We start from the raw sequence: 14,158 nt of genomic DNA on the forward strand, positions 1-14,158 counted from the left end.
TTTTCAACGTTTATTTATTTTTGGGACAGAGAGAGACAGAACATGAACGGGGGAGGGGCAGAGAGAGAGGGAGACACAGAATCCGAAACAGGCTTCAGGCTCTGAGCCATCAGCCCTGAGCCTGACGCGGGGCTCGAACTCACGGACCGCGAGATCGTGACCTGGCTGAAGTCAGACACTTAACCGACTGCGCCACCCAGGCACCCCGAGATGTGTGTATTAAAGCAGATGCCTGCCCCTCACGTCAAGGTTTTAATATAAGCAGGTGAGCCTCCTTCATTTTAAGTTCAGAGGTGATCAGCTACCTCTGAGTTGGGGGCCTGAAGTGAGTCAGTCCAAGTGAGAGGGCCGTTTAAGAGACATTTCTTAGATCGCTGCTGTCTTGTGGGTCTCAAATAGGAACCCTGTTGGTTTTCAAAATTAGATGTTTTGGGGGCTCATCTCTCAGGTACATATCTTAAAAGTTGAGGTGTCTGATGTGGACTTTGAACTCTTTACCACTCAGGAGGAAGCTCTGGGTTTGAGTTCCCTCCTGATTGTGGGTTGCCACATCTGTGGTAGGGTTTATGGTGAAATTGTGTCCCAGATTTTCCTACCCACTTTGATTTGGTTTTCTTTTCATTTGCCTGACGTGTAACCATGACTCAGCCAGGCTTTAGGTTTTTTAATAGGAAATTGTTTCATATGTAGTGGTACACTCAGCATGTCTGTGGGAGGAAAGAAGTTCAAGATCTTAGAATATCACCATCTTAAACGAGAACCCCACCATGGGTATCATTTTTCATAGTATGGAATAATGTGCTTATGTGCCAGTGAATATCTAAAATTTACTCAGATAGGTTTTCAGTTAAAATTTATAAATTTATATTAACTAATTTAGCAGAAAACATTTTGGATTTGTACCAGGTGGTTGTATACTATACTCTCTTAGAAACTAACTGTGCTGGTTAATTTTTGTCCAAAGAATCTATTTTGTGCCTATTATAAATGATGGCCTGAAGTATATGGCAACATCAAAATGGCACATATTTTCAATATGAGTTTTACTTCGTGAATTAAAAGCCTATCTCTGTCAAGGTGGGTCCTGCATCTTCCTGGTGAGAGCATTTTTCAAGTGGTGGAGGCCTTCTCCTCCTTAGAACCCAGGTCTGTTAGGTCCTTCTTAACACTTAGACCTCCCTTCCTAGTCCATGCCTCTAATTATCACAGTAAATTTGGTACTTAGCAAACCCTTCCAATAAAGTTTCCTTTGCACTATAAGTAACGGAAACCCATTTCAAGCTGTGTTAAGACCAAAAGCCAAGTTATTGGGAGGACACTGGGATAACTCACACACTTCAGCACCAAGAGATACACACTGACCTCATAAGAAAGTAGAGTCAAGAACTGGAAAGCTGCTTCAGCTTTTCAAAAGAGTTATGTCTCATCTCTTGTCTCTAGTCTATTAAATAACTGCCTTCCTCCAGTCCTTATCAGCCATTGCCTGGAGTGGAGTTGTGGCCAATATCAGTGGACGTCATTGGTTTGTTATGTGAAGCATCCCTAAGGTGTTTACTCCAGCAATTATTTGTTTACATTTCTGCACATCACTGAAATACTAGTCTCATGGGGATCGGGACAGTGTCCTGTTCATCTTGTATTCCTGGCAGGTAGCATATGGCAATCAATATTTGTCTAATGGACAAGTTTATGAAAGAGCAGGACTATTGTTTCAGTGAAGCTTGAGATCCAAGAACAGAAATATATGCCACTAATTTGGTATATCACTTATGTTCCAAGAAGTCAATGGGGAATCAAAAGTAAGACAAATTAACATTTTAAATCAAAAGCACTTATAAGTATTTCATTTACTAATCTGATTCTAATCAACTCAGAAGTTGATTTGATGAAAATTAGTAGAAATCATGGCAACAGTTGGACTCTGAATTTAATGAAGAGTCTGCATTAGTCTGGATTTTCCAGAAAAATTATATATATATATATATATATACACACACACACACACACACACACACATACATATATGAATTTCATATATATATACATATATATGTATATGAATAGAATGTATATATGTGTATGTATATATATGAAATTCATATATATGTGTATGTGTATATATATGTGTGTGTGTGTGTGTGTGTGTATATATATATATATATATATATATGAAAGTAATCCTATACGTGATTTGTTATAGGAATTGGTTCGTGCAATTATGGAGGCTGAGATATCCCAATATCTGTTGTCAGCAAGCTGGAGACCCAGGAGAGCCAATGGTATAGCTCCATTCCTAGGAAATGTGAAGGCAGGAGAACACTGAATTCTCTGCTCCAAGACAAGTAGAGAAAGTAAAAACTCCCTTACTCCACGTTTTTATTTTACTCAGACCTTCAGTGGATTGGATGAGGCCCACTCACATTAGGGAAGGCAGTTCACTCAGTCTACTGATACAAATATTAATCTCATTTAGAAACACTGTCAGAGACAAGGCCAGATAATGTTTAGCAAAATATTTGGGCACGTTGTATCCCAGTCAAGTTGACATGTATTAACCATTAGAGAGTCACACTCCCCTATACAGAGCAAGAAGTACTACTCTGGTATTTTGCTAATGAACTGATGTAACTTGGGTTTTGTATATTTGCATTTCAAGCTACTGAATTTGATTAAATACTTGAATTAGTTGATTTTCTAGTTATGGTTGCCTAGAGAGTCAGGCTCTGGGAGTCACAACCATATGCACAAAGTGAGAATTAATTATGTGACATTTTTGCTGGGCTTATTCATTACTCTATACATCTTATTGAGCATCATCTTGGACCAGCAGCACCTTAGACTCTAGGTGTATCAGTTAATTAGATGCAGTCCCTGCTGCCATGGAGCAGGCCTTCTGGTGAAGAAACACACCATAGATAGGTAACAAGAAAGTAAATATCTCAGTACAAATGTGATATATGTTATGATGAGGGTGAACAGAATGCAGGGAGGGTTAGGAGGGGATGAGGTAATCTCCACAGAAGGAACAATATGTACAGTCACTGAGGTGTAAAAATGTTGGCATGTGGAGGGTGTTGAAAAAAGCTGAATCTAAGCCAGTGTCCTGGAGCATGGTCGGGAGAAAGGTTAGCATAAAATGAAGCAAGAGAGACCAGCAAGGGCCAGGCCATGCAAGACTGTAGGAGGTGGATGGATTTAGATTTTGTATCAGTTTGCAAACTTAGCAAAGACTACTATAATTGATTTGAACATTTGACTAAAGTAATTTTTGGTTTAAGAGCATTTGGATGAATAGAAACTGTGGTCTGGCAAATGCTCGATGTTCCTTCAGGCAAATATTAGAATGAGTTTTGTTTTGGATTATCTTTAGGATCCAAAACTGCGTTTTGTTTTGGATTATCTTTAGGATGTATGTATAGTGAACAGCCTTGATAGGTAGAAATAGTGTCTTCCTCTTACAAAGGGCAGGTTTACTTACAGCCTTGGAAACTCAGGATTTGTCTCATGAAATGAAACCCATTGTGTGTACAAATGTCCATGTGGGCCTAGATGTATTGCTCTATGGGCAAGGGGTATTGTCACAATATACTGATGCTTATGCTCCTTGCTATGTGGTGAGTAATAAACTTCTTTGTCTCTGGCCCTGGAGTCTTGTGTCTTCCGCCAGAATCCATGAAACTAACAAGCTGACTTGTTAGCTTATCAGTTGGATAAAATGTCAGACCCTTCACAGTTCTGGACAAGGACCCTTCAGCCATATCAGCGGGAAGGTACAATGCCAAGCAGGTGATATCTTAGTGCCTTGCAGCCTGCAAATTATCACATTAACATTTTTATCATTGCTTTTCTAAAGTTACAGATGAGCTATTCTCTGACAATCACATCTTAAGTGTGACTTCTATTTTAAAATACATGTGTGAAACCTACTAGCTACTAATTATTCTACCTTAAATAGTCTTCACCAAGTGGAGGAAAATTTCAACAACAGAAGGAATGCTGTGTTAAAAATTTAGGAATCAAGACATAAAATATATTGAAATGAAACTTAATTAAAAATAAAAATTGTGTATACATTGGTGCACCTGAAAATATAACTGGAAATATAACTTACATGGTAAGCACCAAGGAGGTAAGTGTTAACTGAACCATTATTATCACAGTACAGGGGTCTTCATGGGCTTGGCCTCTTACCTTCCCCTGACCAGGGATCTGAGGAGCACTGGGATCAGACCCTACTGCTGCTGCCATGGGAGACTATGAGCTATTGCTCTGGCAGCTGGAGGCAATGTATTACATTTGCACTGGCCAGTATGATCACCGTTAGCCACATGTGGTTACTAACCACTGGAAATTTTGGTTAGTTCGAATTGAGATGTGTATAAATGTAAATTGTATACCAGGTTTCAGACTTAGAGCAGAAAAGGAAGGTAAAATATCTTATTAATTTTTATGTTTGAAATAGTATTATAGATATATTAGGCTAAAGAAAATATATTATTAAAATGAACCTCACCTGTTTGTGCTTCTTTCAGTGTGGCTACTAGAAAATTTTAAATTATATACATAGCTCTCATTATATTTCTGTTGAACAGTGCTATTCTAGGTCCTTGCTCCTCACAGACAAGCAGCATCAGCATCATGTGGAAACTTGTTAGAAACAAAGAAGCTCATGCCCCACCCCAGACTGGATCAGAATTTGCATTTTAACAAAATCTCATGTGATTTGTATGCATGTTCAGAGTTGAGTAGCAGAGCCCTAAGACTAGGATTGCCTGATTTAGCAAATAAAAATACAAGATGTCCAGTTAAATTTAATTTCAGATAAACAACAAATGATTTTTTAATACAGCATATCCAAATATTGCATGGAACATACTTATTAAAATTATTTATTGTTTATTTGAAATTCACCTGTTACCGGGTGTCCTATGTATTATTTGGCCAGCCTACCTACGACTAAACTCCTCCTGTCCAGGCCCATCTTACTACCAGAAATTCCACAAAATCAGGAAAAAGACAGGAAGGTGAAAGGAGAGGTAGGGAGTGGAAGTTGGGCAGAGTGAAAGAACAGAGAAGAAAAGGAAATATGGGAAGTAGAAATAAGATGAGCATGGAAAGGACACATTGATGGTGATGACCTCTTCTGTTTTATAATATTTCTTAGCATCTTCCTTATTTCTCCATCCCCCTCCCCCATCCCTAGTTGTGTGTTCATCTCCTCCTCACTTCTCTATAGGGCTTCCTAGAGCCATGTTAGAGGATGGTGTGTGTACAAAGTACATGTCCTCAGGGTCAAGTCCCCAGCTTTCCTATAATCCATCATCCCTGAAGTGTCACTTAAAATATGATGCCTTTCAGCTACCAGTACTTTGCCATTAAAGTGATCACGGTTCTTAAGTGCCGAAAATGCTGACATGTTCATTTTGGAAGATTTTCTTTATTGTGGCATTTTAATTGTATTTTTTAAAATGTAAAACGACTCTTAGGGATTTTGTTCTTTGGTTTGTGTTTTTGCATGTTTTTTAGGTGGCAAGGGAGTGGAAGTGGAGGCTGGCAAGGAAAGAATAAACATAGATATTCTTTTTTTTTTTTAATTTTAGAGAAAGAGAGAGAGAGGGAGAGAGCGGGCAAGTTGGGAAGAGGGACAGAGAGAGAGAGAGAGAGAGAGAGAGAGAGAAATCTCAAGCTCCTAGGCGGGGCTCAATCCCATGACTTTGGGATCATGACCTGAGCTGAAATCAAGAGTTAGATGCTCAACTGACCACGCCAGGCACCTCTAGATATTCTCTATTTAGCCAGGCATTGAAGTAAGGAAAGGCTTTCATCTTTTGTATTATTTATTTAAAATTTTATTTTATTGTAGTAAGAACATTTAACGTGAGATCCACCCTCTTAACAAATTTTCAAAGTGTATAATACAGTATTGTTAACTATAGGTATAATCTTATACAGCAGATCTCTAGAATTTATTAATCTTGCTTAACTGAAACTTTATGCCTGTTGATTAGCAACTACCTATTTCTTCCTCCTCAACCTCCAGCCCCTGGTAACCACCATTCAGTCTTTGCTTTCTATGAATTTGCCTGTTCTAGAACCCTCATGAAAATGGAATCATGTAGTATTTGTGACTGGCTTCTTTCACTTATAATAATGTCTTCAAAGTTCATCCATGTTGTCACATATTACAGAATTTCCTTTTTTTAAAGGCTGCATAATATTCTGTTGTTTGTATATACTCCATATTCCTTATCCATTCAGCCATCAGCAGATACTTTGGTTGTTTCCACATCCTGACAGGCATTAAGTCATATCTCTTTGTGGTTTTGATTTGCATTTCCCTGATGATTAGTGACATTGAGCACCTTTTTATATGATGTTGGCCATCTGTATGTCATCTTTGGAGAACTGTCTATTCAAGCCCATTTTTAGGTTGGGTTATTTGTGTTGTTTCTGCTATTGAGTTGTAAGAGTACCTCAAATATTTTGGAAAGTAATGATTTATCAGATATATGTTTTGCAAATATCTTCTCCCATTCTGTGGGTTGCCTTTCACTCTGTTGATGGTTTCCTTTGCTATACAGAAGATTTTTATTCTGATGTAGTTCTGCTTGTCTATTTTTGCTTTCATTGTCTGTGCTTTGGTATCATATCCATGAAATCATTGCCAAGACCAGTGTCATGAAGATTTGCCCTGTGGTTTCATCTAGGTTTTAAGTCTTTAATCTGTTTTGAGTTGATTTTTCTGTCTGGTGTGAAATCAGGCTCTGATTTCATTTTTTGCATGTGGATATCCAGTTTTCTCAGCACCATTTGTCCTTTTCCCATTGTGTGTTCTTGGCACCCTTGCTGAAGAGCCGTTAACTATATGTGTGAATCTGTTTCTAGGTGCTGTATTCTGTTCTGTTGGTCTTTATGTCAGTTTCTAATGGCAGTACTGTACCATTTTAATTACTGTAGCTTTGCAATGTATTTTTAACTAGGAAGTGTGATACATCCAGCTTTGTTCTTTCCCAAGATAGATTTGGCTATTTAGGACCTCAGTATATCTTCACAACAACTCTTTGAGTTAAGTGCTTTTGTCCCCACTCAGCAGATGAGGAAACTGGAGCTGGGAATGCACTTGAGGGCTGTCTGACTCCAAAGTCAGTGCTCTTTACCATTACCTTCCATATCTCTCAGCACATGGAGAATCATGAATTTAACAGTACACTGTGAACTAGGACACGTGTAAAATTAGATAAGTTTCAGAGATTTTTACTCACTTATATAACTGAGAAATACATGTAATAATGTATATCTTATAGATTTTTGAGGGCAATTTAATAGCTACCTGAAAAGCAATATGAGATTCTTATTAAGAGTTAGAGTATCAAAGCAATGCCAGTTTCTGAAAAGAGGTTAATTGAAAATCTGCTCCCCATTAATTTTTCATGAAAAAGCAAACATCTTAAATAGACCCACTGATTTCACTCTATACTCTAAATTAAGCAGTATCAGGACCCTCCCTCCACCCTCTCCCCCACATAATACATCCTGAGAATGTGGTTTTTTTATTGGTTGAATATGTTGTCAGTCACAAGGCATGGAAAGTACTGCCTCTGCCCTGTTTTCATTTATGAATTAGGAGATGTGCTTGGTTAGAAGAAACTGATTAATTTCTTGATGGGAAGAAAAATCTTGTTTAGTTTTTCACTCATTTTTTTATGTATGGGATTTTCTCTAACTTTTGACCAGATACTTGCCAGGAAGAATGTAAGGTGAGTAACTGCACATTTTTAAATTCAGTGCATCTGTTAACTTCAATGCAAGTGTGGAACTAGATGGTTCTGTAATTTCTTTTTATTGTTGCATAGCTATATTTGTTTATAATTCAAATTGGATATATTAGATTAGATCATTCAGTAGCTAATAAAATCATTGAACCAGAGTTTATAAATAAGAGATGAAAATATAATCTTTATTATAAGAGGCAAGAGTTATTCAAAATGCACAAGAAATATTTGTATTGTGTATCAAAGTATGTATCTATGAGAAAATGACTCAAATCAGTGTTCAGGTTTCTTTTACACTTACAAGTAAATGTTGATTTCGTGGTTTTCTCATGCCATTATTATGAGAGAATAGAACAAGGAAGAATTTAAAAACCTCAGAAATATATAACCTGTCCTTCAAAGAAAAGGTGTTGAATCATTTTAGCTGGTAGGAGATGGTAATTGTTTAGATTACATACCGTTTAAAATTAACAAGCAAAATTTCTATTTCTGTTTCCTTTGTCCCTTTGGCTCTTTCCATACCATATAAGGGAAACTATAGAGATTTATATATAAGGGAGAATATTCAGAATCTGAATAGCAGTTAACTTATGTCAAATCTCCTAATTGCTTATTATGTGCCATCCCAACAAATACATCAGGGAATTTAGTGTGAACTGCCACGCAGGGTGGTCTGCCAGAACTTGTGTTAAAGAATCTTTGTCACCAGCTAATAAAAACTAGAAGTACAGGCATTTTCTGTTTGTTTTCCCCATTGTTTGTAAATCAGTGCTTTAAGTTCATTTTCAAATAATAGGTGACCTGTACTCCTTAGATTGTTAAAGCTTAGTAATGTTTCCTTACCTTGTTTATACAGAAATGACTGATTTCTATATTACACTGGTAATATGTACAGCAAGTACTGTGAAGTCCCAATTCTGTTTCTGAAGCAAATTTATTAGGTTTAAATAATCTTAGCTTCAGAAGGGATCCTAGAAATCACATTAATCAATGATCATTTGAATCTAAAAATATAGCATATTAATTCATTATGAAAGAAACAACACTTGCTGTTTTATGAATGTCTTTCAAATCATGGATCTGAAATTGAAAATACCTTTCAGTCCTATGGGTCAATTCAAGGTTCTTACATCTCTAGGAAGGTTGATTGTATTTTAAGCTTAGTACTTGTTTCCTGAGCTTAAGAGAGACTAGGAGTCACCACTCTGCCCTTACATATCGCTTCCTCAAATTGGGTTTAAGCAATTCCTTGAACAAAAAGGAAATATTTTTCTTTTCACATAGCTTCCTGTGTGATCTCCTATTTTCCCCTTCCCTTTCAGACTTTGTTCATTCATCAATCTGTTAGTTTATTGACATATGTAACACATATATTTTTAACACTTGGTGCTTTTAAATAGGTAGGCACTGTGCCAGGTTCTGGGTCTACAGTGGTGGGTAAAACAGATAGAGCCCCTGCCTTCATGGAGCTTTAAGTCTAGTGGGGGAGGTTCTCTCACTAATCAAATGTGAGTCATGTTGTGAAAGAAAAGTATGGGAGGCTATGAGCACATATAAATAGGGGGATCTGAACTGCTCTGAGATGGTAAGAATAGTGTTCTTAAGGAAGTGACATTTAAGCTGTGATCTGCAGTATTTGGAGGATACTACCAGGAGGTAGGGGGAAGGGGAGGATAGAGAACATTTCAGGTAGAGGAAATAACAAGGCTAAAACTTTTATGAGAGAAGAAAGGAAGATGAAGCATTCAAGGAACTCAACAAAAGAAAGCTAGTCTGGCTAGAACAGTCAGGGGAATAGGTCAAATGAGGGGAGCACAGTTAGCAGGTCTTTCAGGGCCTTAGAGGTCATGGTGGGAATATGGTCTTCATCCTGAATAGAACCATGATGGGGCTGCTTCACCTTCACTTTCATGAAGGCATTCTTGGCAGCCTCATGATGGACTACCTGCTGTATTAAAAATATGGCACCAGCCACTCACCACAAACTTAGGGCTCTTGAATACTTTTCAAAGGTATTGCAGAGATCTCTTTTACTGGACAAGGATCTGAATATTTTAGAGACAGTGTAGGTTTTTTATTATTTTTTTTATTTTTTAAATTTCTTTTTAACCAGCATTTCTCAATTTATTCACATAGGTAACTTTAACCAGTAGTTCTTTAGATCTTATTTTAGTTAAGAGATTATGTAGTGATGTGAAAATGCATATAGATTTTATCTTTAGTTGAGATTATGGTATCCCATAAATCCTGATTAATTTAGTCTTATGGGTATGGAAAAGGCATATCTAAATTACAGTCATTTTAAAAAAGAAGTATAGCAGTGTTATTGTATATTCACGACCATAGATTCATTGAAATGAAAATAAGCCTGTGTTGTCTTCTAAAAGTTTTTCATTTGCGAACACATGGAAATTCTTAATGAGTAGAGCAAAGTGTCAAGCCAAGCATATTATCAGTATGGTAGCTTATCCATTCATCTATCCATCCATCCATGCATTCCTTCCTTCCTTCATTCATATACTTTTATTCAGGAATATTAAACTGTTTTGCAAACCAGACACTGTATTTACAAATTGTTAGGCAGTTAGTTAGGCATGAGCTAGGAGAGGTAAAGCAGATGCTGGCCACACCTTCTGAGCCACCCCTGAGGGTTAACACCAAATTCAGAGCCAAGTCTAAGGGCTAAACACAACAGCAAAGGCCTAGCCACAGTGCTGGCTCAAAAGCCATAAGGGGACTTTGAAGCGCTGAGAATGAGCACAAAAGGTGTAACTTGCCCCTTAGAACTTTAAAGTCAGAACAAAAACTCGTTACACACTCGTAAATATACAATACATAAATAAGTACAATTATCACAGCATGTATCATGGGTAGGTGCATGTGCAGAAGCCAAAATATGATATAACCACCAGCTGTCAATCAAAAATGTCAATCAGGGGTACCTGAATGGCTCAGTTTGTTGAGCCTTGGACTTTGGCTCAGGTCCTGATCTCATGGTTTGTGAGTTCGAAGCCCATGTCAGCTCACTGCTGTCAGCATGGGGTCTGCTTGGGATCTTCTGTCCCCCTGCTCTCTGCCCATCCCCTGCTCTCTCCCATTCTCTATCTCAAAAATAAACATTTTTTTAAAGTGTCAATCAAAACCAAACTTACACGTGCAGAAAGCAGGCTTAAAAGGATGCAGCTAGAGCTTCTTGGTGCCATTGCCAGCCTTGCTCCGGCTCTGGTCCGCTTTCACTCTTGAAAGCGTACTATACGGATCTACTCAGTAAACTCTATTCCCCAGTCTGGTCTTGGGTCTCCAGTTCTTTGATGCATCTGGGACGAGAACCGAGTGACCTGGTAACAATGACTTAATACATTTTTATCTCATTTAGGTAAACTATATCTCAGAATTTTCAGTTTTTGCTTGTTAAGACATTTTAAGATTGAGTACTTAACCCTGTATCATGACATATGATTTTTTGATCAATGAGATTCAAGTTAAATTTTAAAGTCTGTTTGTGTATGATGATGTTATTGGAAATCTTGAAGCTCTTTAAGCAGTATTGCCTGGGTATTAGTGTTTCTTTCACATATTCAGTTACTTTGTAACTTTCACTACAGAGTTTGGAGTTTAGGTAAGATAGAGATCTTTTAGCTAAAGCACATCTCTATTGTGGTTACATGATTACTGATTGGAAAATTAAAGTAAATTTACAGGAAATTAAATTTCTTAATGGTCCTAGGTGTAATTGGGCTCAGAGGACTGATTCATGCTAACCCTACTCAAATGAGAGTTACTATAAATCAGAATACAAGTTTATAAATTTTTAAAGGAAGGCATCTTTTTAAAAAGACTAAATAAGACAAATTTAGTCAGTTTATCTTTAGTAACAAACAAATCCAGCTTTCCAGAATCTCATGATCTCAAACATTTATTTCTCACTCATATTACATGTTGATAGCTACAGGTGGGCTGTCATAGCCCTGCTCTAGCTGTTTCCCATGTCTTGTCATTCCAAGACCTAGATTGAAAGAGCACCCCTATTTGGGCATGCCATTGTCATGGCAGAGGGAAAAGGGCAAGAGGTGGCAGACACATGCAATACCTCTGAAAATTTCTAGAGAACTGGCACACTACTGCTTCCATTCATATGCCACTGTCTCAACCAAGATGCATAGCCAAGACTTAACTCTGGGGCAGGGAATCTTCTCCACCTACAGGGAGGTGCTGCAAGGTATATGGCCAAGGGCAGGGATATATACATCTCTGGGATTGTTTCCAGGGAGTTGGGAACAATCATACACTCCACCATACTACCACAGTATTAAAATATGCATAGCGGATTTCTCAAATAATACATTTTAGACATTATCTAACAACTTCCAATTACTATTGACAAAGTTTTAGTCTCCAACACTTCCCTCACCTTTCTTTCTTTATCCCCTCCAGCCCTCCAATATATTATTATTTACATTATTACTTTCATTTAAATCTGTCCATTGGTGGATGCTCAGACAAACAAAATGTGGTATATCCATACAATGAAATATTTCTCAGTAATAAAAGGGAATGAAATATTGACATATGTAACATCAATGAATCCCTATCATTGTGTTAAGATTAAAAAAAGCCAAACGCTAAAGAATATGTATTATTCTATTTATAATTCTAGAAAATGCAAACTAATCTAAAGTGACACCAAGTCTTTAGTTTTCCTGTGGCTGAGAATGGAGGGAACATCTCTTTCCTGCAAAAGTGCATAGGGAAACTTTTGTGTGATGTAAATATTCTGTACCTTTATTATGGTGGTATGCATATGCTCAAACTTACCGGATTGTACACAATGAGTGAATGTAGTTTATTGTACTTAAATTGTACCTCAGTAAACTTGATAAAGTGAGAAAAATTGTATATATGCATGAATTTATTTATTTATTATTATTTTTTTTTAATTTTTAACGTTTATTTATTTCTGAGACAGGGAGAGCAGAGCATGAACAGGGGAGGGGCAGAGAGAGGGAGACACAGAATATGAAGCAGGCTCCAGGCTCTGAGCTGTCAGCACAGAGCCCGACGCGGGGCTAGAATTCACGGACCGCGAGATCATGACCTGAGCCGAAGTCGGCCGCCCAACCGACTGAGCCACCCAGGCGCCCCTGCATGAATTTATTAATAGCAATGAGTACATATCATGGTCAGTTATTTGTCCTCTTTAGAAATTCTCATTAGTTAATAGAGACTGTATTACCAAGAGAATGGTACATTCAGTTTGTAATTGGTTCTGTGTAATTCATTTTAAATCACTTTACTGTGATACAGATTTAGTAACTCTTTAGCTAAAATTATGTTTTACATGTGGATAATGATATGTAATATATCCCTAATTGTAAATATATTAAGTTTATGTAATATCATATATACATATAGGTCTTAGCAGTCTCTTAAGTATAGAGTTTAATCTGCACTCTCCTATACTATAGGTTCAAGTTATGAAAAATTTTAAATATGCAATAAACTAAAATTTTTTATAACATTTATGACACAATTAGAGATTTAAGCAACTGACATATTTAATGTTAAAGAATTATTGATATTTTCTAGATATAACTGGCCTATTATTTTTAAAAGTCCTTATCTTTTAGACATCCATACTTAAGTCAAATAATTTCTGGTATTTTCTTCAAAATAATACCACAGAGGAGAAGTAGGTGAACTCATAAGTGAAAAAAGATTGCTTATGACTTGATAATTACTAAAGCTGGATGTTGGGTACAAGTACATGCGGGTGGGAAGAGGACTTCTGTTTTTCTGTTTGTACGTGTGTGCTCTCAATATTCCATGATTATATTTATGTGTGTTTATAATATTCCATGTTAGAAAGATGTGTAGATTTTCTAAGTTAGCAATTTCACTTCTAGGAATTTATCTTAAGGAACTTCTTGGGGATATGAACAAACAATCTATAATAATGTTCAGTGTAGTACTGTTTATTAATTGGAAACAATCTAAATACTTAAAGGAATTTGGTCAAATAAATTGATACATTTGTATGATATAAATACTAACATGGAATTCAAAATTATATCAGAAAATCATGATGAGCCCTGGGTGATATAGAATTATTCAATCACTATATTGTACATCTGAAACTAATATGACCCTATATGTTAGCTAATGGGAAGTAAAATAAAAACTTAAAAATTACATAAGAAAAATATATAATTACATGAGAAAATATTTGTGATATATGTTTAAGTGGAAAAAATTTTCACTGTTTTTAAGTATTATAAAAAGTAACTTATATGTGTTGTGTGTGTGCATCTCTGTGTTTGTGTGTGTGTGTATGGTCAAACAACAGAAGGATATATATTATAATTTATATCCTAGGGGTGCCTGGGTGG

The 14,158-nt window shown here is 36.7% G+C and overlaps 1 protein-coding gene across 2 annotated transcripts in view; it reads left to right on the forward strand.

Moving 5' to 3' along the window:
- The window catches only part of LOC122490534 (V-type proton ATPase subunit S1-like protein), a 41,347-nt gene that overhangs the window by 10,086 nt on the left and 17,103 nt on the right, over window positions 1-14,158 (forward strand). Inside the window, exon 1 of one of the 2 annotated variants that reach the window (XM_043593194.1) lies at window positions 7,611-7,757. The exons of the other annotated variant lie outside the window; for it this stretch is intronic. Within the exon in view, the coding sequence (XP_043449129.1) occupies window positions 7,663-7,757 (95 nt within the window). The 5' untranslated portion in view covers window positions 7,611-7,662. Of the gene's footprint in view, window positions 1-7,610; window positions 7,758-14,158 lie in introns of those variants that run through there. 2 annotated transcript variants of the gene reach the window in all.

This window comes from Prionailurus bengalensis, chromosome A1 (genome assembly GCF_016509475.1).
Source record: "Prionailurus bengalensis isolate Pbe53 chromosome A1, Fcat_Pben_1.1_paternal_pri, whole genome shotgun sequence".
Taxonomy (NCBI): domain Eukaryota; kingdom Metazoa; phylum Chordata; class Mammalia; order Carnivora; family Felidae; genus Prionailurus; species Prionailurus bengalensis.